The sequence below is a fragment of the Danio rerio genome, chromosome 4 (genome assembly GCF_052040795.2).
Source record: "Danio rerio strain M-AB ecotype USA chromosome 4, GRCz13ab, whole genome shotgun sequence".
NCBI classification, from domain to species: domain Eukaryota; kingdom Metazoa; phylum Chordata; class Actinopteri; order Cypriniformes; family Danionidae; genus Danio; species Danio rerio.
In genome coordinates this window covers 68,839,489-68,863,234 of record NC_141024.2, presented here as the reverse complement: position 1 = coordinate 68,863,234, position 23,746 = coordinate 68,839,489, and the positions used below count along the sequence as shown (strand labels likewise).

Sequence of the window (23,746 nt, the reverse complement as noted above, 5' to 3'; positions counted from 1 at the left end):
GGAACACTTCAATCCTGCCTCAGAAATGTGAAACAACCACAAGAGTAAACTTATTTTATTATTTGGTTCTTAAACAATAAATGAAGCATAAATCTTCAGGAGAAGGATTAACCAAAACAACAAACAAAACAGGTCTAGCTCAGGAGGAGTACTAAATAACCTAATTTCAGGTAAAAGAAAAGAAACAACACAGGCTTTCCTCAACTCCCTTACTATCAATAAACACAGTCAAACAATTACAAAAATAAAAATGGCACCCTCTCCCTACAGCTTAAATTTTAATATCAAAAAGTCAGACAAAGAAACAATACAATTACCTTTTACGTACCACACACAAAAGAATATATGTATTTAAATAACAACTAAGAAAACAGACACACTGCCTGTAAAATTCCACAATGCAAAAACAAACAAGTTTCTTAACACACAGAAACTAAAATTTAACTCACTAGCCCATTAAACTCCTTTTTACAACCAACCAGATCAACACCCACAACGTATGATCACAACAATCACGAGTCTGGAGCACTGCTTTTGTAGCAGCGCATTACTGCAGCACGCTCCAATGATGAGCACCACCTGGGCCCAATCAGCTCTACCTAGTGAGCAGGCAGAGAGACACAGTGAAAGTAAAAGAGAAAACACACAACATAACCACTCCCAATGGGCAGTAAACACACAAACAAACATCAATAATAATAAATACATCCAAGGGATGTAACACCAAGCAACAACAAAAAATTATTTAAATGAGCAGGAGTAGCATTACATGGACATCGGAAAAATAAGACCTGTGCAAGCATATTTAAGACCTAGAACAGCGAATTTAAGACTTTAAGGCCTAAAATTTAAATGTTTATATTTTAGACCTTTTAAGACCCCACGGAAACCCTGTGTAAGCCAGATGGCATAGCAGAGGGCAGGTTTCATTCACTTATTGTATGCGCTTTTTGGATATGCAAATAAAAACGGTTGATGGAAATGCTATAATGCGAATATTTTTCGAAAATGTGTGTGAATGTACAAAACAGCAGGCTAAGCACATTGTAAAACATCTAAAGTGTTGTTTTGGTCATTCTAAACCGCCTCAACCATTTCAGTATTGTTATAATATTAATATTTTAATGACCTCCAAAATTGTCAAGAGTGTTTGCACTCCATGTCTCGCGCCTTCAAACACCAGCGCGCGTTCACAGCGTGTCAGGATTGCCTTCTGAGGCGCAAGTCATTTATTAAATGAAGATAATATAGTCCCGTAGCTGCTCCCACCGATGCATATTCTGTTTTTACTTTTGATGTTTGTCGCCAGTTAATCAGAAGGTGGCAATTTTGTTCTCTTTGACTTGTTGGATGGAAACGCTGCTTTATTTGCATAGTCTTTTATGCGATATTCTAGTTTTGGGCATACATTTAATTAGCATTTAAGATGATAACATAGCTATTCACACTGCATCAGCACAGCTGTCCCCTTTCTTCCCCATGTACCTGTAGGTGAACAGCTCCTCCGGGTGTGGCCATGGGCATTCATCCTCTGCTTTTTCTTCCTCATTTCTTCTGTCTTAAATCTCCATATGTCAATTGATAACTTCGTGACTGTATGATGATGACGGTCAGCTCACGTAAATCTGCAGTAGCTTGAACTTGTTTTTCGGTTTAAGTAATTTACCAGGCTTTTCATTGGTCCATTAAGATGAACTTTTTTTATTGCCTACCGAAATGCTGGTCAGTGCATGCTTGAAATATTAATTTATTTACAGTACTCTGTAACGAATTGTGATTTTAAAAGTGACGAAGTAGATTACTCGGCTTAATTTGTACTCATCTACAAGTAAAATTACAGGCTTAAAATTCTACCCATGGAAGTACAATTACCCCAAAAATGTACTTAATTACAGTAACGTGAGTAGTTGTAATTCGTTACTCCCACCACTGCTGTTTACTGCTGAGTGTGACATGGTAGGGAAAGAAACAGCACCTCTAAGTCAGAGACCATGGTGCTCGACTGGAAATGCTTGATCTCCAGTTTGAAGGAAAGTCCTTAGCTCAAATGTAGCTCAAGCATCTGCGTTTTTTTCATGAGGAATGGAATGTGAGATTAAAAGATGGATCAGTGCAGTGGCAGCAGTAATGCAGTTGATGTGATTGTCTGTTGTGGTGAACGAGCTGAGATGAAAGGCAATTTTTTCAATTTACCGCTCAATCAAGGTTCCTACTCTCACCTATGGTCATGACTTTTCGAAAGGACAAGATCTTAAATACAACCGGACACATTTCACAAAGTGTTATGACCTGCTTGTTTGAGTCGCAACATAAAAGAGAGATGAGCCAACAAAATAGCCTGAATGCAAAATATTTATTATAAAATGTAACTCATAAAACAATCAATCAAAGCAACCAGCAAATGTCTAGGGATAATAATGAAGATAAAGAACTTAGGATATAATCACAACAACACTTTAGCTACATGATACAAGCAATGCAAAACAAAACCATAAGGTTAAAGATTTAATGAGATGGCAGGTCTTGACATGAAGACTCCTGAGTAGCCACAGCATCCTGGATTAGCTAGCAGCCTAGCACAACAACTTTTATATACCCATTGATGAGTAATGCAGGCATCCAATCAGGATTTACCACATACTCCAATCTGGAGTCTTGGGATCATCACAGTGTAGTAATATTGTACAACTTAATACCTGTCACTCTGCCTAAATCATCAAATATTCATAATTCATCTTTATTTATTTGTCTTTCCAGTGATGCTACTCATTCAGGGAGTCAGACAGAGAACATCATCCAAAACAACACTAGCTACATGAATACACTGGAGAGTGGAGTACAGATGTATCCGCACCTGTACAATCACTTGCAAAGAGAGATTTTAAGCTGCTGAGATGCTGTTTGTCAGATGTTTACGAAACATCTGCCATCATTGTGTTCAAGGTAAACGCGAGGAGCGCAACACATTTACAACCCCACCTACTGCAGTGTAGGAGTGTTGGAAAACAATATATCGTCACTCAGCCTTTTCAAACATTATTCAGACATAAAACATCCTGTGCACATGAGAAAATGTTTTGCTGCATTCATGTCATGTGTGCAACTTTTGTCCAATTCTGTAGACACTGATCAGATCTGTACGGTTTCTCTCCAGTGTGAATCCTCTTTTGTGTTTTCAGATGTGTTACTGATTAAACCTCTTGTCACAGTGTGAACACTTGTACGGTCTCTCCAGTGTGAAACGTCTGGTGCAGTTTCAATTTTGAAATAAAAGTCTTCTTACACTCAAAGCACATATACTCTTTCACACCAGTGTGGATCTTTATGTGTTCATTAAGGTTTGCTAATCGGTTGAAACTCTTCCCACACTGAGTGCATTTAATGGTTTATCTCTAGTGTGGGTCTTCATGTGTTTATTAAGGTCTGAGGAGTTGCTGAAACTCATCCCACACCGAAGCTGCAGTCACACTAGAGTTTGAGCATGCAAAATTCTGTTGTTTGGCGCTGTGAAAAGCGGCGGGATTAAACAAGATGATTAGACAGAAAAAAAGTTAGCTATTGGTCCATATTTTACATTTCTGTCCAGACAGGTCATGTTTTGATCTTTGATTGGTCTCACACAGTCAAGTGATGCGATTTTGCAGGTCAGAGTTCACCAAGCTTGAACTTTGCAATGCAGTGAACTGCGAAACTTGACACACAAACTTGGTTTCCGGTCTGACACATTCCCGTGCGTATGAATGGAAATCCATGGGGAAAAAAGTCCATTGTGACCGCTGCTTAAGTGCAAGTTTCTCTCCAGTGTGGCTCATAATGTGTAGATTAAGGGATGATGATCGGTAGAAACTCTTCCCACACTGAGTGCATGTGAATGGGTTCTCTCCGGTATGAATCATCATGTGTTCATTAAGGTGTGATGATCGGCTGAAACTCTTTCCACACTGAGTGCATGTGAATGGTTTCTGTCCAGTGTGGATCCTCATGTGTCGATTTAAGTTTGATGATTGGCTAAAACTCTTCCCACACTGAGTGCATGTGTATGGTTTTTCTCCAGTGTGGATCCTCCTGTGAATCTTAATTTCCCTTTTTCTTCCAAAACTCTTCCCACACTGAGGGCATGTGAATAGTTTCTCTCCAGTGTGGATCATCATGTGAATCTTAAGATAGCCTTTACTTCCATAACTCTTTCCACACTGAGTGCAGGTGAAACTATTTTTGTGTCTCCCCTTTTCAAAATACCATCAGTCTGTAAATGAGTTTTTTCCTCAATTTTGACATGATGTTCCTCCTCTTTACTGCCCTCATTCTCTTCAATTAGGTCTGAAATAAATAAAACATTAGTTTTCATTAAGTCTTAAAAACTCTCATCAAATGCTGAAAAGTGAAAAGACACTGGAAACATTGGCTACACACACTGCAATTTTGTTGCACAGTAAATGTAAAATAAATCAGATCATAGTTTGTTTGGTCCATTAACATGTACACATTTAAGCAGATTGAATTCAATTCATCTTTATTTATCTAGTGCTTTTACAATGTAAATTGTGTCAAAGCCGCTTAACATAGAAGTTATAGTAAATTGAAACCGTGTCAGTCCAGTTTTCAGACTTTCTTACATAATTGATCATAAAAGTAATTTTGGTCATATTAGTAAGACAGATTTGAAAGCTGTAAATTGAATTTTTATTTGTATATATTCATAATTACAATAAAATGTTTTTCTAAAATGTGTAAAGCAGACAGGGAACAGGGCCGGAGTGGGACTCCTTTTTAGCTCTGGAATTTCAAGCCTTAGACCGGCCCACCTCAGTCGACGACTGACTATATTAATAATAATATGCGAATGATCTTCTTTTTCTGTCGATTCCAGATACATGTATTCCAAAAGCTCTTACAATAATTTCAGAATTTGGAAATGCTTCTGGATACAAAGTCAATCTAGCAAAGAGTTTCCTTTTCCCTATCAATGATAGAGCACAGCAAATGTCCTTCCAATCCTTTCCATTTTCATTTTATCAAAGTCCTGATAAATTTGTATAGTGACGCGCAAATATAAGGATTCGTTCAATAATAATTTTAAAATGACATTAGTGCTCAAGGACGTTTTTAGTGCTCAAGGACACCTTAACAAACAGTAGGAGAACAAAAAAAGCAACAACCCTAAGAAGGTAGAGAAAATGGGAGACTAATAATACATAAAATAATGACAAAAGACCTGAGAACAAGTAACAAAAGAAACTCGTTCCTGTCTTTCAATAAGTGCCTATGTGCATTTAAGAGAACTAGGCAGCACACTCAGGGCTGCAAGATGGATTTAATTTAGTATTCTTATTATTAAAATATATCTGAATGAAGATCAAATGACTGAGTTGGTTTTGAGAATGAAAATAAACCTGTTTGTTCCTGCAGATCTTCCTGTTTGACTGTGAATGTTTCTTCAATCTTCACATCTTCACTCTCCTCTTTAATAAACGCCATCTTTATGTAACAGTGTGGAGATCAGTCGCTTCAGCAGGAGCTTTTCTCTGTGTTTGGACACTTTATTCTGTTTAAAATGAACAAAACTATGAACAGAAACAAAATAACTTCTCTTCAACACTTGCTTCAACAGTTTCTTTATATGAGAGTGATTGACAAAAATAAATCAGGTAAGTCTGAGCAAGAAACAATATCCACAAACAAATGACCTAATAAAAACTAGTTCTCCATTTATTATATATATATATATATATATATATATATATATATATATATATAGAATATTGTATACTTATATTAGAATAACATTATACTTGTAAATAAATAAAACCTTCATTAAAACACATTTCTGTTGTTTAAACAATAGCCCTCGATTACTGTGATTAAAATAGTACTTCGTTGTATAAAGAATTAAAATAATAGTCAACAGCAGGTATGTCATATTGGAAGAAAAACCTGAAACTTTAATCAATCGGTTTATATGTGTAAAGTTGTGAAACAAACCTTCCTCCAGTTGAACTGCAGCGCGGAAGCGGCGCAGCCTAATGACGTCACACACCACGCCAAAATAAAAGTCTTTTTTGTTCAGTTTTTTTTTTTTGGCCACTTACTGTTGCAATCGACATCGCAAGGCATATTTAACATTAAAATATATAAAATAAATTTAATTTGTTACAACTGCAACAAAAGATCTACATCAAAGAAAAACAAAACATTATGACAATAAGTGTTTTAAAAATAAAGTACAGAGAGCTTCAGTTATTGCTTCAGTTATTATAGAGCTTCATGGGAGATTAAAACAATTACTTTGAATTAACCTAAACAAAGCCATAGGTATAGCCTCGCAAATTTCAGTATAACCTTTATCTGTGATTTTAACTCTATATTTATTTAAAAATCCATTATGACAAATCATTAATAAATATAATGCCTTTGTTGTACCTGTCACCTCTAAACAATGATTTCCTGTTAATAATAACAGCCCTTTTATTCCAAAGAGTGGATTTATGAGGGAAAAATTATGGGTAAATATCACTTTCCAAAAAAGTAGTTCTTGCTAATGAAAATTAGACAGCTTCAAAGGAAGTTTTGAACAATCATAATCACATCTTAATACAAATTCAAGGCCACCATTTTTTTAAACTAATTATTTGGGATATGATACAATAAACACTCTTTCAATCATTTAACTCTAAAAGTGCCATGAAAATCGATTGCTTTCAAACCTCCATATTCATACTCTTTGACCACATGATTCTTACGTAAATAATGTGATTTATTTTTCCAAATAAATTAAAATAATATTGAATTTAAAGATTTAACTATTTTGAGAGAAGTATGTAAAGGATAAGTTAAATATATAATTTTAAATAATCCCAGTCAAAAGAATTGTACCCAATATGGAAAGGTCTCTAGCTAGCCAATGATTTAAGGATTTTTTCATCCCTTCCATTTTAATATTAACATTTGCACATTCTCTATTAACAGAATTTTTGGTGATGGTAACTCCCAAGTATTCAACTTCTTCTTTTACTAGAATACCCTCCTATTCTCTTAAAGTACAATTCTGAATAGTTAATATTTATAAAATATTAATATTTTCTTAGGTTTAAGGTCAATTCAGAAGTTTTAGGAAACAGAAATTTTGACAAGAGCTAAAGGGAGCACCTCCCTATTCTTAAGAATTAATAGAGTGTCATCAGCAAACTGACTTAAACTAAAAGTCCGACCAAGTATATCAATACCTAAAGTGTACTCTGAATTTTTTAAATATAATGACATAAGTTCAACAGCTATATTAAAAAGAAAAGGTGAGATGGGACATCCTTGATGGATTCCTCTTTTGATGTAAACTCCAGGAGATGATCCTGAATTCAGAGATTTACTACTGAATATATCAGTATAGAACATGGAAATTACCCTACAAAAGCTCGGACCGAACCCAAAAGTTTCTAAAGATTTTCTAAAGACAAAAAAGAATGCTCAAGGGTATCAAATGACTTGAAAAAGTCTAGAAATAGAAATAAACTTGTCTGAGGAATTAAATACCTATAATCGAGCATATCAAGTATCAGTCTGATATCATTGTGAATACTTCTCCCTTTAATGAAAGCTGATTGTGTTTCATTAATTATCTCGCCTATACCTTTTTTTGAGTCTATTGGCAAATACATGAGAGAGCAATTTAAAATCATTGGACAAAAGAGTTATGGGTCTCAATTATTTAAAAATAATTTGTCTTTGCTTGGCTTTGGAACTAAATGATTAAACCCTGCTTCATAGAAGTCGATAGTTCTCTTTCTCTATACATTCCTTAAGTGCTTCAAAAACTAAAAATCCCATCTCTGGCCAAAAATGTTTATAAATCTCAACTGTGATTTCGTCTGTACCTGGGGATTTTCCATTGGATATTTTAGAAATAGTAAGTCAAGTTCAGAGATAACAATGTCAGATTCCATCATTTCTCGGAAGCTGTTATCTATAATAGGAACTTTATCTTTTAAAAAGGAAAAGAAAAAGTCACAATCACTCTCATTAAATTTTGACTTACATAATAATATGAATAGATGTGATCATCAATCAAAGTTTTCTCTTCACTTACATTGTTATTTATACTAAGTTTATTAATAGTTTTTGAAGATTGTCTATGTTTTACTAAATTAAAAAAATATATATATATGAAGAATTTTTCTCCCCCTCCTCTATCCATTTCACTCTAGATACACTGTTAAAAATTGTCCCGTTAAAAAACAATAAAATACTGGCAGCTGCAGTTGCCACCAATGTACTGTTATTTTACAGTATGTTGCTGTAAAAATACATGGACTACATTGATATACACAATACTCAAGGGAACTCATTTTGCTCACTGAAAGCAACTGCCTCAACTTGGTCAACTGCTGAATGAGTTTATGAAGTAATGTGCTATACATGCTTAGAAGCATACTTATAATGATAACTTATTTTAGTTAATTAGAAAAGTTCAGTTTAACTCTAATGTCTTATTTTTCACAACAGCACACATACATGTAAATCTGGAATCACCAGAGAGATTCTGACTGCATCAGCAACTAAACAGCCGCTATCTTTAAATAGAGAAACATACAGAATAACATCAGCAGTTCATTGTTCATCTTTAACTCATACACTGGCTCTACTCTCCTCCACAACGGTGACAGACAGAAGAAATTAGCTTCAGGTTTTACAGTAAAATACTGTTTTTTCCTTGATTTAACGGTAATCTACTGGCAGCTGTGGTTGCCAGCAATCTACTGTTTTTTACAGTCTATTTCCGTAGTGTAAATTAACATTATATTACTGTTAAAATACATTTTTACACTGTGTTTTTACCTCTCACACATTTAACCCTTTAAACCCCAGAGCATATACTTCAGTTTTAATTGAAGTGTCCACACTACTGAGTGTTCAAGAAACATGTAGCAAAGCTGAAGTAAATTCATTAATTAACTGACTAATTAAATGATAATTGAGGATTAACAATGAACAAATGAAGAAATACTGAAGGGAAAAAACAAGAACAGAACATACAAAACTTTAGTCACAGCTTTATAATGAAATAACCTGAAGAACAACAAATGATTAAATCATTTAAATGATCAGCAGATGATTAAACAACTCTACAAACATCATCACCAGCTACACTTATTACTTAATACATGTATTTTTGTATAACATCTACTAAAGTTCTTCTTGAGAAAAAGGTGAAAGTTTTTCGTCACCTTCATGGAGAACAGAGTTTGCTTTAGTTGGGCTCTTAGCCCTGTCATTTTGAACATTTATATATCTTGGCTGCTGCAATTGTTAAGAACTTTGTTTAAAACGCTCCTTTGTTGAGGCAAGCCAGCCAAAAACCTAAATAAGATCTGGTGATGTTCATGTTGCTATTAAATGGCAGAGTCTGTTCTCATTTAGTATAATAAAATTTACTGCTCCTATTCAATATTAAATCTATTGTTTTACATTATATGTCTATATATGGCAATGATTTCTGGAAGTTTTTAAGAATATCTTGGACAATAACACTGCTCTATGGTGTAAATCGCACTCAAAGAGACATCAATAATCAGCATATGAACCTCAATAATGGTGACAACAAACAAAATTAACAGTTTAACTCACAAACAGGCAACTGAAAGTCTAAACATAAACAACAGCAGAATCAAACACAAATAAAGAAAACTGTGAGACCATTATACAACATTTATTTATACCGCAATGCATGCTGGGATATTGGTACCGTGCCACTCCCAGCATGCATTGCAGCATGAAACATTTGAGATGTTATCATTGTTGAGATACAAGGTCAGATTCATGAGGTCTGAGTGTGTATTTATCATAATTGAACTGTTTTTGTATGTTATTTCTTAACTGTTAAGTAATTACGGAGGTATCTTTTCTGTTTCCACTTCTCATTAATTAAATTAATACCTGCAACTAAGCATAAAATCTATTGCATGAGGCTCTTCATCCAGATTTATACCAAAACATTTATCAGAACTAATTTCAAACAAATAGATTTCTCTATTTATTGACTTTCCAACTTGATTGCTATAATACAAGCATTTTGTTAACTCTTTATTATAGTAATTGGAGAGTCTGAATTAATAAGTTCAAGGGTGAAGAGCCCAACTAAACCAGCCCCATTACGGTGACACAAAAAACACCTTAATTCCTGTTGGATCTCAATGAGAATAGTATGGAAGTCAAATCAGTCAGTAATAAGTGTGTGTCTGCTGTTGTTTGTGAAGTTGTTTAATGATCCTCTGCTGAGACTGAAGCTGTTTTATTTTATTTGATTTTATTTAATGCTGTAACTCAAGTCACTGTTTGTGTTTCTTGTTTATTTTCTTCAGTAATTGTGATTATTAACAGCAGGTGTTCATCAGTGTCTGAATTCACTCATTAGTGTTCATTAAAACTGTCTGGTGAACTATTTTAGTTAACTAGTGTATGAAATAGTGAACAAGGGCACAAAGCGTGATTTCAAACACAGACTTCAAAACATCGAATCTGAACTCTGTTAGCTCACAGTTTTCTGCAGTTGGTTACTTTCTCGAAAACAAAAATGTTACCCAGAAAGCACTGTTTTTAACAGAATATTACTGTTTTAGTGAAAAAAACATTATTTTACCGTAGAATCTGACCGTTTTTTAACAGCAATTTTTTACAGTGTAGTAAAGCTCCTTTAGCTTTCTCTGTATAGTTGTCATCCAACTCTGATGGCAAAATACGAACTTCATTTTGTTCTATATCTCCAAGAAAATCTTTATCACCAAGGTTATTTAATCTAGATAAAACTGTTAACTGTCTTTTTTTCCTAAGAGAGGAAAACAATAGCTCATTACAGCAGAGCCATTTTTAACTTGATTTATTTTCAATTTGAGAAAAGCATGTGGCAAAAGAAAAAGAAAACCAAACAGCAAATAGGGAGAAAAGCATTTGCCACATGCTTGTTTAAAAAGCTGTTTAAAATGTGTTTTGTGATTTATTAACCCAAATTTTTACTGTTTGATTAATCAGCCTTTAAAACATGGATTAAATAAAAATACAGTAATAAAAGTGTCTACTTATTTATAGATTTAAAATGTATTTGTAATGCATTGTTTTATTGCTTAATTAAATGACATTTAAAAACACATTTCAAACATATCTATTTATTTGTCCATTTAAATTGTGATTTATTTATGTACATTTTTATGCTGGTCGAAGCAGTGGCGCAGTAGGTAGTGCTGTCCCCTCACAGCTAGAAGGTGGCTGGTTCGAGCCTCGGTACAGTTGGCGTTTCTGTGTGGAGTTTGCATGTTCTCCCTGCATTCGCGTGGGTTTCCTCTGGGTGCTCCGGTTTCCCCCACAGTCCAAAGACATGCGGTACAGGTGAATTGGATAGGCTAAATTGTCCATAGTGTATGAGTGTGTGTGTAAATGTGTGTGTGGGTGTTTACCAGAGATGGGTTGCAGCTGGAAGGGCATCCGCTGCGTAAAAACTTGCTGGATAAGTTGGCGGTTCATTCCGCTGTGGCGACCCTGTATTAATAAAGGGACTAAGCAGACAAGAAAATAAAGACATTTTTATGCTTCAATAATTAAATTGATCATTTGAGTCTTTGATTTTCTAACTAGCACTCTTGTACGGTGGCCGGGAAGTGCAAAACAACATTATAAAGTTTGAAACACTTTTACAAAGCTCGAGACAAAATTAAATTTTGAAAAACACTTTTACTTATCATCAGACACAATTACACAGGGAAAACAATTTTACAAAGAACAAGACAAATTTACATTTTAGAAAACCAATTAACAAGACGCAAAACACTTTTACAAATCCCGAAACAAATTTACAATTACATATTCCCTACGGAAAGGGAATGTACCACACCCCGGAAGTGACGTAGAATGTACCACACACTGGTAGTGAACTGGAATGTAACACACACACACTGGAAAATATCAATAATATCCAGCTCGCGTGTGACTTTGTAGACAGGTTTCCACAAGTCTACAACTATAAAAATCATGGTTTGACTAACTGCGATAAAACATATTAGAGCTATTCTAAGACAATATCAGCGAGAGAGTGCATAGAAACATGTAAATGCAAGTACATGGAAACGATTCAAGCACGGCACATGTTGACTGATAAGATACCAAAACCGATCTCAAGTCGTACAGAGGTTTATGCCATGTAGACTTGACTTTATGTTCACGATTACAGCGTACGAGTGGATCTCGTAAAAATATTGAACACATTGATGCAGCATGTCTGGTGTTTCCGTCTGTTCCGCGTCCTTTATAAACTCTAAACACCGACCACACGCAAAGCAAAACCGTGTTAAGCTGCTCATGTGTTTGCCACAAAACGGGCAAAACAACCCTCGACCGCTGTCCATGTTCGGTCACCATAAACTTTGTTTACGCCATGTACTCCACAGCGCGAATTTACCGTGCTCACCAGCAACAACAACAACTTTACCCCACGTCACTACCAGTGTGTGGTACATTCTACGTCACTTCCGGGGTGTGGTACATTCCCTTTCCGTAGGGAATCTAATTGTAAATTTGTTTCGGGATTTGTAAAAGTGTTTTGCGTCTTGTTAATTTGTTTTCTAAAAGGTCAATTTGTTTTGTCCTTGGTAAAAAAATTTTTTCCTCTGTAATTGTGTCTGATGATAGGTAAACATGTTTTTCAAAATGTAAATTTGTCTCGAGCTTTGTAAAAGTGTTTCAAACTTTGTAATGTTGTTTTGCACTTCCCGGCCACCGTACTCTTGGGCCTCCATAATCATGACACTGAACACTTATCATGCGTACAATTCAAGCTTAAACGTGAACAAATTATGTTTTAAAGAACATTTAATTAAAGAACAGTGATTTAAAAATGCAATAACGTTTTAGTGAGCAAAATAAGCTCATTATAAAATATTCCAAACTTTTAAAGGGGCAGTATATTATAGTATTTACAACTATTTGTCGTACAACCTTTGTTGAACCCACCTGTTTCTGATGTTTGCTGGGGAGCGATTCTGAATGTCTGGCAACTGTGCAGAGCTAAAAAAAAAAAAAGATCACTGTATTAAGTAGTTTGAGGGGACATGTGGTATATTGTCCAGTGGTTCCCAGTGCTTCAGCATCTCTGTACATGTTTCCGGTGGAGCTGGTGGTACTGCTGGTGCTGGTTGTGGCCAAAATCAAAGTGGGAACTATAGTAAAAGCTCAGTTGCATCTGAGGTAACAGGTGGATATTCTATTGATGGAGCAGGTGAAAGGAGTGGCTTTGGTGCTGGTCATCTCATCAAAATTAAATGGAAACTTGTTAAAATAGATTATAGTCACATTTGACTTTTTTCACTTGAAATGACAATCATTTTGCTAAATTAAAATTATTCAACCCATTCTTTAAACAGGGTTTTGCTTGTCACCCTAAAGAGTTTAAAACAATAATTAATATTATCCCTAAAAACATCACAGTATTGATCAGAGGTTTTCTTTCACACTATTCTGTAATGTTCTCTCTTCCATCTTTATTTTTTTAGAAATTATTTTCCAAAATGTAATAAGTTTTAAAGGAATATTCTTATTCAAAGGCTTTATCCTAATCAGCTCAGACCTCGTTTATTTTAAAAGATTTTAATTCACAGGAATTAGAAAAATAAGACAACAATTTACGTTTCTTATTCAATTCTCCCCAAAATTAAAGAACTTCAGTTAAAATGATTAATGATGTGTTTCCATCAAAATAATTCCTGAGATTAAAAGATGATAATAAGGAGATCTTGTCAATTTTGTAAAAGTCATATTGAAAACACTGAGCATGTTTTCTATAATTGCATATACTCATGTCTCATGTCAATATCCATGTAAACCCTAAAGTTAAATTTAATGTGACTAAAGAAAATTGTACACAGCATTAAGTAGTTAATAACCGTTTATGCTTTGCAAAAAATTCTTCATTTATAAATATATAAATTTATAAATGTTGGTTTTTAAACCTTTTAAAGGGTGACAATGAGATTTATAGACCCATACTAGTTTAAAAAAAACTATCCTTTTTCAGTTTTATTTTGCCCACCTAACATTGCTGTTAGTAATAGTAGTCACTATGTGAGTGTGTGTGTGTGTGTGTGTATATATATATATATATATATATATATATATATATATATATATATATATATATGTGTGTGTGTGTGTGTGTGTGTGTGTGTGTGTGTGACTACTATTACTAACAGCACTGTCTATATATATATATATAGAATTTGAATAAACAGATAGCTGAAGTGCTTCAGTAATCTGTTGAGTACTGGAATTAACATGTAAGCTAACAAATCACTCATATTCTCATTCACAATAGAGATACTGGGCTTCCCATACACAGATTTATTTGTAGTAATGTGGGAGTTTTCACATGAACATTTCTTCAAAGGAAACCAAATTTGTGCACATTGCACACTGCAATCAAATGGTCTGCACTGAAAAGAGAATTAGAAAGATTAGGGAGGAGAAAATGTTTGGGGAGATGCAGAGAAAACTGTCCTACACTCTTAGATTGTGTTTTTGATTATTCACATTGTTTGATTGTCACTCCCTTAAACAAACACCGATTGCCTCCAATTTTGGCTTTTGTCTGCAGTGTCACAAAACTTGGTGGTGATTAAAAATCCACCTAAACTGTTGTGAACTTGCAGTGACAGTGAGAGACTGATGCAGACTCCATAAAGCCCTGATCAGACTACATAATGCCATTTGCCAGTTACCACAGATCAGATTTGTGTCAGATTATGAGATTTTGACTTGATCAAATCTTGATGTGTTGTGGGTAACAAATGAAGACTTTGGCTTCAAAACACTAAACATATATTTTGATGGACTGATTTTAGAAAAGAAACTAGTTTTCTTCATGAAAACAATTAAACTTTCTGTAAACAACTGGTTTTCAGTTCATAATAACTTGAAACACATATAGAGTTATTTTGCTTTATTGCAGCCCTGTAGAAACTCTCACAACCTGGCACATCTTCACCCCTCTTCAGTTATTGAGTTTAAATCTTCAAGTTCAAAGGGTTTCATGCCAATAACTTGAGATGTATTCAAGAGTTCACACTTGTCCCGAGATGCTATTCCATGCTATCCCGGGTGAGAGCCTTAAGCTCCGCTGGACAAGGCCTCATTTTTGCTCTCCATTGTGAAGCTTCATATGATTGACGAGGCTTCTTTTATGTTTAAAGCCCTTTCCACACTCACTGCATCGAAAACGCTCGCCTGAGTGAATCTTCATGTGTTGCTTTATGGAGTCTTTGCATGTGAGACTCTTTCCACAATGATCACATGTGGTTCCAGTGTGACCATTGGTGTGATTCATGAGCCTAGCTTTGGTTGTGAAGCTCTTTCCACAATGAGCACATGCAAACGGCTTCTCTCCAGTGTGACTTATCATGTGGTGATCGAGTGTGTTTTTACATCTGAAACTTTTACCACACTCTGTGCATGTGTAAGGTTTCTCTCCAGTGTGAATCCTCATGTGGATGGTAAGGTTTTGTTTTTGAGAAAAACCTTTCCCACACTGTGTGCAAAGAAAGCTTCTCTCTCCAGTGTGAGTTCTCATGTGGACTTCAAGGTTGCCATTTTGCTTATAACTCTTTCCACACTGAAGGCAAGAGTAAGGCTCCTCCCCAGTGTGAATTCTCATGTGCGCTGCCAAGTTTCCTGTAGTATAGAAGCTTTTCCCACACTTTTGGCATGTGTACGGCCTCTCTCCAGTGTGAATTCTCATGTGCACTGTTAAGTTTCCTATAGTATAGAAGCTTTTTCCACACTGTTTGCAGGTGTAAGGTTTCTCCCCTGTGTGAACTCTCATGTGAACATCAAGGTTTGACCTTTGACTGAAACTCTTTCTACACCGTTTACAGCTGAAATTACACCCAGATTTGGATTTCCGAGGTCTTCCGCGTGATGAAGTCTTTTTAGTGAGTGTGGGTTTTTCATCAGTTGTTATTTCTTGTTGTTTTTTTTCTTCCATTTCATTCCATTGATGAGTCTCTTCTTTCAGCACCATCAGGTCTTTAAAAAAAGAACAAAAAAAGTTAACTTTAGTATGAAAGCACAAAGTGGTAAGCATGACATGGATATTTACCCCAAATATTAAAGGGACTCTACTATTTACTCTCCATCATGTGCTTTTAAACATTTCCTTTCTTCTGGAACACAAAGTAAGCCAGCGTTTTTATCACAATATCTTATTTTGTGTTCAACAGAATCAGGAAACTCATCAAGGTTTAATACCACACAATGGAAAGTCAATGGTGAGGCTATTTACATTTTTGGGTCAGAAATACCTTTAAAGAGTTCCTATTATGAACCTTTTTTACAAGATGTAAAGTAAGTCTTTAGTGTTCCTAGAATGTGTCTGACGTTTCAGCTCAAAATCAGATCATATACCTTGCAGAATATTTCATTTTGGAGGTCTGAGAAAAACCAAGCTCTTTTTGTGCCTGTGGCTGTAAATGCAAATGATCAAATGCACTCGCTCTAGATTACTCACGTTGTGTTCCCTCATGTGCATCTCTTTCTTGGAAAACCTGATTGACACAAATCCTGCATGTTCATAGCAAGTGCGCATAATTCAGCTTATATTTGTGAGTTTGCATTATTGTATATAACTTATGCAAATGTTTTCCGGTACTGGTTTGCAGCTGGACAGGCATCCGCTGTTTAAAGCATATGCTTGATAAGTTGGTGGTTCATTCCACTGTGGCGACCCCTGATGAATAAAGGGAGTAAGCCGAAGGTAAATGAATGAATGAACTTGTGCAAATGCTTAATGCCATGTTTGCTGTAAATTGAAGTGATGAGAAGATGGCAAGATGACATACTTTGCTACTGGTATTCATTCATTTGTACTTTTGTTTTTGTTTTCTTGCCTTTGTGCATGTCCTGAGGCTTAGCTGAAGACCTACATGATGACATTTTATATACCTGACAAAATGCAGAAATGCCATTTAAAAAAAAGGTTATCTGCTGTTTGTCCAATCAGGGACAGTGACAATGTAAATATACAAATAATATTGTTAACCCGGTGTTTGCGAATGTGAACTGTCTGTTAATGAACACCCAGGATTATTTTATAACCCCAGGTATAGCATGAGCAGTGTGAAACGTATTTACAGGTAACCCAGGATTCTGTTTATCCAGGGTTAGAATGACCCAGGGTTAACAATTTCAAGTGTGAAAATTCCTAAGAAAACTCAGCATCAGCTCTCAGAATAGACGTAGTACAACGACAAACAGCAACATATAAACATTCTCAATCATGTCATAGTGACCTGATCTCATTTGCTATTGATTTAAAACTTACAATTCAGTTGCCTATTGGAGAAATGACCTGGAATAATAAACGGCTATACATGTTCATGACTATACATACAAAGAAAAATAAGAAAATATAACTTTGCAACATCAAGCAGCATTAGGCATGGGCCAGTATAAGATTCTGACGGTATGATAAGCTTGAATAAAAATATCACGGTTTTGAGGTACTGAGATTACTGCTCTAAAATATATTATTTTTAAATGTCTGGGTGGCGAGGCAGTGGCGCAGTAGGTAGTGCTGTCGCCTCACAGCAAGAAGGTCGCTGGGTTGAGCCTCGGCTCAGTTAGTGTTTCTGTGTGGAGTTTGCATGTTCTCCCTGCGTTTGCTAGGGTTTCCTCTGGGTGCTCCGGTTTCCCCCACAGTCCCAAGACATGTGGTACAGGTGAATTGGGTAGACTAAATTGTCCATAGTGTATGTGTGGATGTTTTCCAGAGATGGGTAGCGGCTGGAATGGCATCCGCTGCATAAAAACTTGCTGGATAAGTTGGTGGTTCATTCTGCTGTGGCGACCCTGGATTAATAAAGGGACTAAGCCGACAAGAAAATGAATGAATGAATGAATGTCTGGGTAAAAAACAAAAACTTTTTGAAAAGACAAAAGTCTTTTTTCTTTTTTTGTCAGGCTAAAAAATTTAAATGAATCATTGACTTCTGCTGTCTTCATTAGTTTCAAAAACACATTTCTTTACGATTAAAAATGACATCTTTTATCTGCTGGAGATACTGTTGTCGTGAAAAAAACAAACAAACTTAGATATACTGTAGGAATGGTACAGAAGAAAATATTGGCCGTTTTAAAACTTTGATTTTTCCAAACGGCATACCTTGAAAGCAGTTATTGTCTCATGCCTAAGCAGCATAACACTGTTTTTATGATGGAAAAATTTATTCTTTAAAAAAAAAAAAAACTCAAGTAAAAAGACTCCAATGGCGCAGCCTGCTGGTTCGTGAAGAATATGGTCAATACTGACGAATTTTACACTCAAATGTTTGCATATCATCAGCATGCTGTAATCCATTTCTTAAACAGTAAAAGTCATTTTTACACTAGTTTGTTGGTCAGTTGTAGTCAGTGCAATGCTAAACATTTTTGTTTCACTATAATTTGTTCGGTTTGTCACGCGTCATCCCACAGCAACATCATATAGTTTAAAATACTGTACAATGTTTTATAACAATTATTTTGTTGTCCATTTCATTCAGCATATGTAATATTAGGGGCATCCACGTTTTCTGACATACTTTAAACCAGGGTTTCTGCAGGTTTCTTATGACATTTTTAAGACCATTATGACTGAAATTTTAGACCCATAAAGGGATAAAGCTAAAGATTTTTTTTGGCCCTGATGAAAAAGATTTTATTTGCTCTATCAAAAAAATAATATAATTTAATACATTTAATAATACAATAATAAATGAATAATAAAATTAAAATGTTTTAGATATTTCTTTCAAAGGATTATAAATACTGTGTAAAATGGCCCAGATGGAAAATATTTTTATTTGCCCCATCAAAAATATAATAATTTTAATTTAATAATACAATAGTAAATGAATAATCAATTTTTAAAACATATTTTAGATATTTCTAGCAAAAGATTAAAAATTTTGTGTAATAACAAGCAAGCAATACTTGTATCAACAAACTTTTTTTCCAAAATAAACTTTATTTAAAATAAAAAACAAATGGACAAATGTTTTAAAAAACTATAATAAACTAAATCTGTGCACAACACAGGTCTGTCCAGGTCAATGTCCTTAGCAGTAAATACATGGGGCACGTTTAAACAAATGTTAAACGTTAAATGTTAAATGTTATTGTAAGGAAAATAATTAAAGCATTACAATAAATAATTTAAAACAAGTTAAAATGACCTTTTTGAATAATAAGATAAAATTTTTATTGAGATGGATTGATGGTGATTGTATGGGTTTTGGCCAGATTGGGTAGAAAAACATGAACCTTAATTAAAGACCAAAGAAAAAATGAAGACTTGTTTATAAAAGATTTAAGACCTACAGCACAACATTTCAGTAAATTTAAGACTTTTTAAGGCCTAAAATTTTGATTTTGGAATTTAAGACATTTTAAGACTCCAAGGAAACCCTGTTTAAACACAATAGCCCTGGTCAATAGTTATTATAATAATGATGTAATTCTAATTCAGATACTATCTGTGAGAACTAGTAACAACTACTAGAAACAAGTTTAAACCCATGAAGAAGTTGATGAAAAAAGGGGAATTGTGATCAACGTGACATATGCAAACATATTCCTGTCTTTCAATGAGTGCTTATGTGTGTTTAGGAGAACTAGGCAGCACACTCAGGGCTGCAAGATGGATTTAATTTAGTATTCTTATTATTAAAATATATCTGAATGAGGATCAAATGACTGAGTTGGTCATTTACACTAATCCGTTTTCGTTTTAAAACGCATACGTTTTGCTACGGTTACGCCATCTGTCCACACTTGGCCGGAGTTTTCGAGTGCCGAAAACGAGCGTTTTGGAAACGCTGAAGAGGCCGTTTTCATTCTAAAACACTGCTGCTCCGTCTCAGTGTGGATGGGGAAAACAGAGACATCTGAAAACGGAGGCGGGGCTGCCGACATTCGCCTATCTGATTGGGGCTTTTCCTCAATATTAAGTAGCCTAACGTTACACACAGTTCAGTCCTGCATCCTCTTCTTGTAAGTTCAGACTTCGCAAGTTTGATCAAGGCTGCAGTCTCCCCCTCCTCAGTTTGATATGGAAAACATACCGAGGACACGGGTAAATCTTCAAAGGGAACAGTGTACTTTATAACTTCATTCACATCACCTTGGCTACGTTGTTTCACTTTCTCAACAATAAAATGTAAACATGATTTAAGGAACTGCCTATTTTCATTTTGATATTAGCAACTTAACAGACAGCAGAAATGCTGAGACGTTGTGTTGCATTTATGAGCGTCATCTTCACTGTGTGGATATTAATAACAAAACGGAGCCGATAACAACTGCCTCTTTTCAATTTCAGTGAAAATACAAAACATGCCCTCTCTTTTGCTGAATATCAGTTTTAATCATCGATAATGGCCATTATAAAAGTATAACAGACAATAAGTTTATACAATATAGGAAATAAAGGCAAGCGATCAGTCAATATACAGAATGTAGGCTACGTGGTTACATTAATCATTAACTTATCTTTGCGCTTAGCCAAAACACGTTACCTGAGAACAAGTAATAGATTCCAATGACCAAAGTCGGGGAATATGTCGTTAGATAAAGACAACAAGATGAATGAAATATCCCGTTTAATAAATATAGGGAGATTAGATCCAGCGGGAGATGTTTGATGAGCAGTACAACGAGCACAGCTCTCATCTGGGTAGATAGGCTGCAGCGCTTGCCCGAGAGTGTGTGTGTGGTCAGGTGATGTGCGTTTTCAGCGTTTTGGTGTGGACACAGAGCTGTTCAAAAATGCTCTGTGGAATGCTAGTGTGGACATCGTTTTAAAACTAAAACGCACAAGTGTAAAAGGGGCCTGAGAATAAAAATCAACCTGTTTGTTCCTGTGAATCTTCCTGTTTGACTTTGAATGTTTCTTCAATCTTCAAATCTTCACTCTCCTGTTTAATAAACACCATCTTTATAACAGTGTGGAGATCAGTCGCTTCTGGAGGAGTTTTTCTCTGTGTTTGGACACTTTATCCTGTTTAAAATGAACAAAACAATAAAAATGTCCTGTTTAAAATAAATAAAACTATGAAAAGAAACAAAATAACTTCTCTTTAACACTTAACTACTTAAACAGTTTCTTTATATAAGAGTAATTAACAAAAATAAATCAGGTAAAACGTTTCTTTAAAACACTTACTACACACTTTACTGTTACTTTATTCAAAAAATAGCCCTCGGTTACTGAGAATAAATTAGTACTACGTTGTATAAAGGGTTAAAATAATATTTCCAACAGCAGTAACATAATTTAACATCATATAAAAACTAAAACTTTAAAACTTTAACTTTAAATCGGTTTACATCTGTAAACGTTTTAAAACAAACCTTCCTCCAGTTGAATTACAGCACTGAAGCGGCGCCGCCTGATGACGTCACACGCCATGCCAAAATAAAAGTCTTTTTTTGTTTAACTTTTTTTCCACTTACTGTTGCAGTCAAGACTAGGGCCAGACGAAATCTGCAGATGTTTTTTGTTATTTCTGCTGAAAATGTGGGTAGAAATCTGCGGATTTCTGCAGAATGATTTTGGGAGTATCCAACTAGAACCTTAATATGGGAAATAAAAATAATACCTTTTTTACTTTTATTTAATGTTTACAATGCAAATCCAAATAGATTAACTTTATTTGATAAACAAAGCAAGTCTCTTAAATTATATATCTACTAAAAGACAGAAAATATTACTTTACAAACTGCATTGTACTTAAATTTAACATTTAACATTTTCATATTAGTCAATAATATTACTGTAATTCATTTTAAAACTGAATAAATTTAGATTTACACATTAAGTAAATAAACAGTATTAAAAATCTGCGGAATTCTGTGGAAAATCTGCAGAATTCTGCGCGCACAGATTCCATGTGGGCCTATAGTCATGACTTATAATATAGTTTACTGCCAAGCTTCTTGCTGCTGTGCACCTGATGCAGAGCAAAGATAGCCATTTCCGTGCAGCACCTGGTTTACATGATTGTTTCAGAGCTATTGTAGGCCTAAATAATAGCCTACTCTGTATAAAATAATAATTTATTATTATTATTAATATTATTAATATTATTATTAGGCCTATTATTATTAGTATTGTTATTATTATTATTTACTTAGTTATTCAATGGTTGTAAGAACACATTGGACCCTGCATGGGGCTATAATAAATGGTACCATTTGTTTCTATTGGATTTTCTCCTATTTTAATTTAATATATGCCTTTAGCCTATTGTAAATATTTATTTGATAATTAATACTTTTTATTGCAACGTCAAAGTAGGCCTGTCTTATTATTATTATTTTTTGTTATTATTTTGTCGTTGTTGTTGTTATTATTATTGTAGCAGGGACATAGCCACAGGTGTGGCAGAGTGTGCTGGTACCACCCAAAGTGGCATCTTGCACCTGAAAATAGATATCTTCGCGCTCAAGCGTGCGCAAAAAACTTGCACAGGCAAAAGTAATGATGAATGTGTTGAAGGAAAAAAAAAACATTCTAATTATTTGTTAATAAAATAGTGCAACATTATTCTAAGTCAGTGTAGGCTGAAAAAATTAAGATCGCCAGCATTTCAAGGGTGGTTTTATTTTTAGTTCATTGCTGTGACGCGCTATATTTCACTAAGGCTGCATGAGACTGCGCATCTTGCTTATTTTCTCTATTTTACATACAGAACATATCATACAGTCCAGGTTCTACCGTTCTAGTGAGTGTGGGGCATTGCTTTACAGCGGTAAAGTGGATTATTTCTTGGCAAATTCATAATGATTCACTTTGTTTAGTAATAAATTTCATAGCTATAAAATAACTACATTTCAAGAATATGTTAACACTTTCAACTATTTAGGATTATTTATTGCATCAAAAGTAATTTCAAAGTAACATTAAATGTACGTATAAACTGCTTAATTTGTGTGTGTAAACACCCTAGATGCAAAAAGCTTATTTAGAACAGATGAGGCCTACTAAATGCAACGGTCAATGTATGTAAACTTATGACCTAAAATGTCTTAAATGACTAAATTTAAGTCTTTTTAAGTTTTTAAATAATTTAAGTTTAACATAAATGATTTAAACCTTAAACTTCAAATTAACAGAGTATGGCAAATAAATTGTTTATTAAATGGAGGTCAGGTGTCTATCTTAATTATAATTATTAAATATTATGACACTATAATTCAGTGGTGTATTGGAGAGTATGCACCTTTTAATTAATTAATTTTAAATAAGTGGTTTATCCTATATAAAATGCAATGGGATCAGTGTGCAATGAATAGTTTGAAAACCCCTGGTTTAGACTAGACGAGCTAGCTGTCTGTGCGCTACGCTAATAACTTGGCATTTGCTCTTTTCGGTGCTGCCAGATGCATTTATAGTGCATAAAAAATAAAAAAGGTAATTCGGTAAAGCGCGTGATGCGCGCAGAAATAAGCGCACTATATGCGCATGTCAAATTAAGTTCTCTTTTTCTTTAATCAAGACTTTTCTATTCGAGGAATTACAGTTATTAATAGCTTAGTCCTTATAAACGATCAGTTTATAAAATACACAATTTACGGATCAAGCCTAGTGCAAACAAATATGGATATAAAATATAATACAGAAAAAACACAGAAATAAATAAAAATAGATTAATAAAAATAAAAAGATTGATAACATAAAAAA

At 34.5% G+C, this 23,746-nt stretch overlaps 2 protein-coding genes across 3 annotated transcripts in view; both read right to left on the bottom strand.

Moving 5' to 3' along the window:
• The window catches only part of LOC137491346 (uncharacterized), a 45,537-nt gene extending 39,515 nt beyond the window's left edge, over window positions 1-6,022 (bottom strand). Inside the window, exons 1-3 of one of the 2 annotated variants that reach the window (XR_015484178.1) lie at window positions 5,983-6,022; window positions 5,394-5,545; window positions 2,335-4,320 (exon numbers count right to left, since the gene is read on the bottom strand). Coding sequence is in view for 1 of the 2 variants with exons in the window: in XM_087250374.1 (XP_087106500.1) it covers window positions 5,394-5,478 (85 nt within the window). In the remaining variant the exon portion in view is untranslated. Of the gene's footprint in view, window positions 1-2,334; window positions 4,321-5,393; window positions 5,546-5,982 lie in introns of those variants that run through there. The other variant, XM_087250374.1, reaches the window with a different exon arrangement.
• Window positions 6,023-14,358: 8,336 nt separating this feature from the next.
• Window positions 14,359-21,470, bottom strand: LOC101883642 (uncharacterized). Its single transcript, XM_087250427.1, has 3 exons — window positions 21,415-21,470; window positions 20,912-21,061; window positions 14,359-16,053 (listed from the first exon to the last, which is right to left on the bottom strand). Exons 2-3 carry the CDS (start codon window positions 20,994-20,996, stop codon window positions 15,161-15,163), a joined length of 978 nt encoding a protein of 325 aa, XP_087106553.1. The 5' UTR covers window positions 20,997-21,061; window positions 21,415-21,470; the 3' UTR covers window positions 14,359-15,160.
• Window positions 21,471-23,746: the final 2,276 nt, after the last annotated feature.

Bases quoted from the DNA above. Each gene is read 5' to 3' on its own strand.
- LOC101883642 (XM_087250427.1), bottom strand. From the start codon at position 20,996: ATGGTGTTTATTAAACAGGAGAGTGAAGATTTGAAGATTGAAGAAACA. The intron at 16,054-20,911 runs GTTGATTTTTAT...CTTTTTTTAAAG, and splicing joins AGATTCACAGGAACAAACAG to ACCTGATGGTGCTGAAAGAA.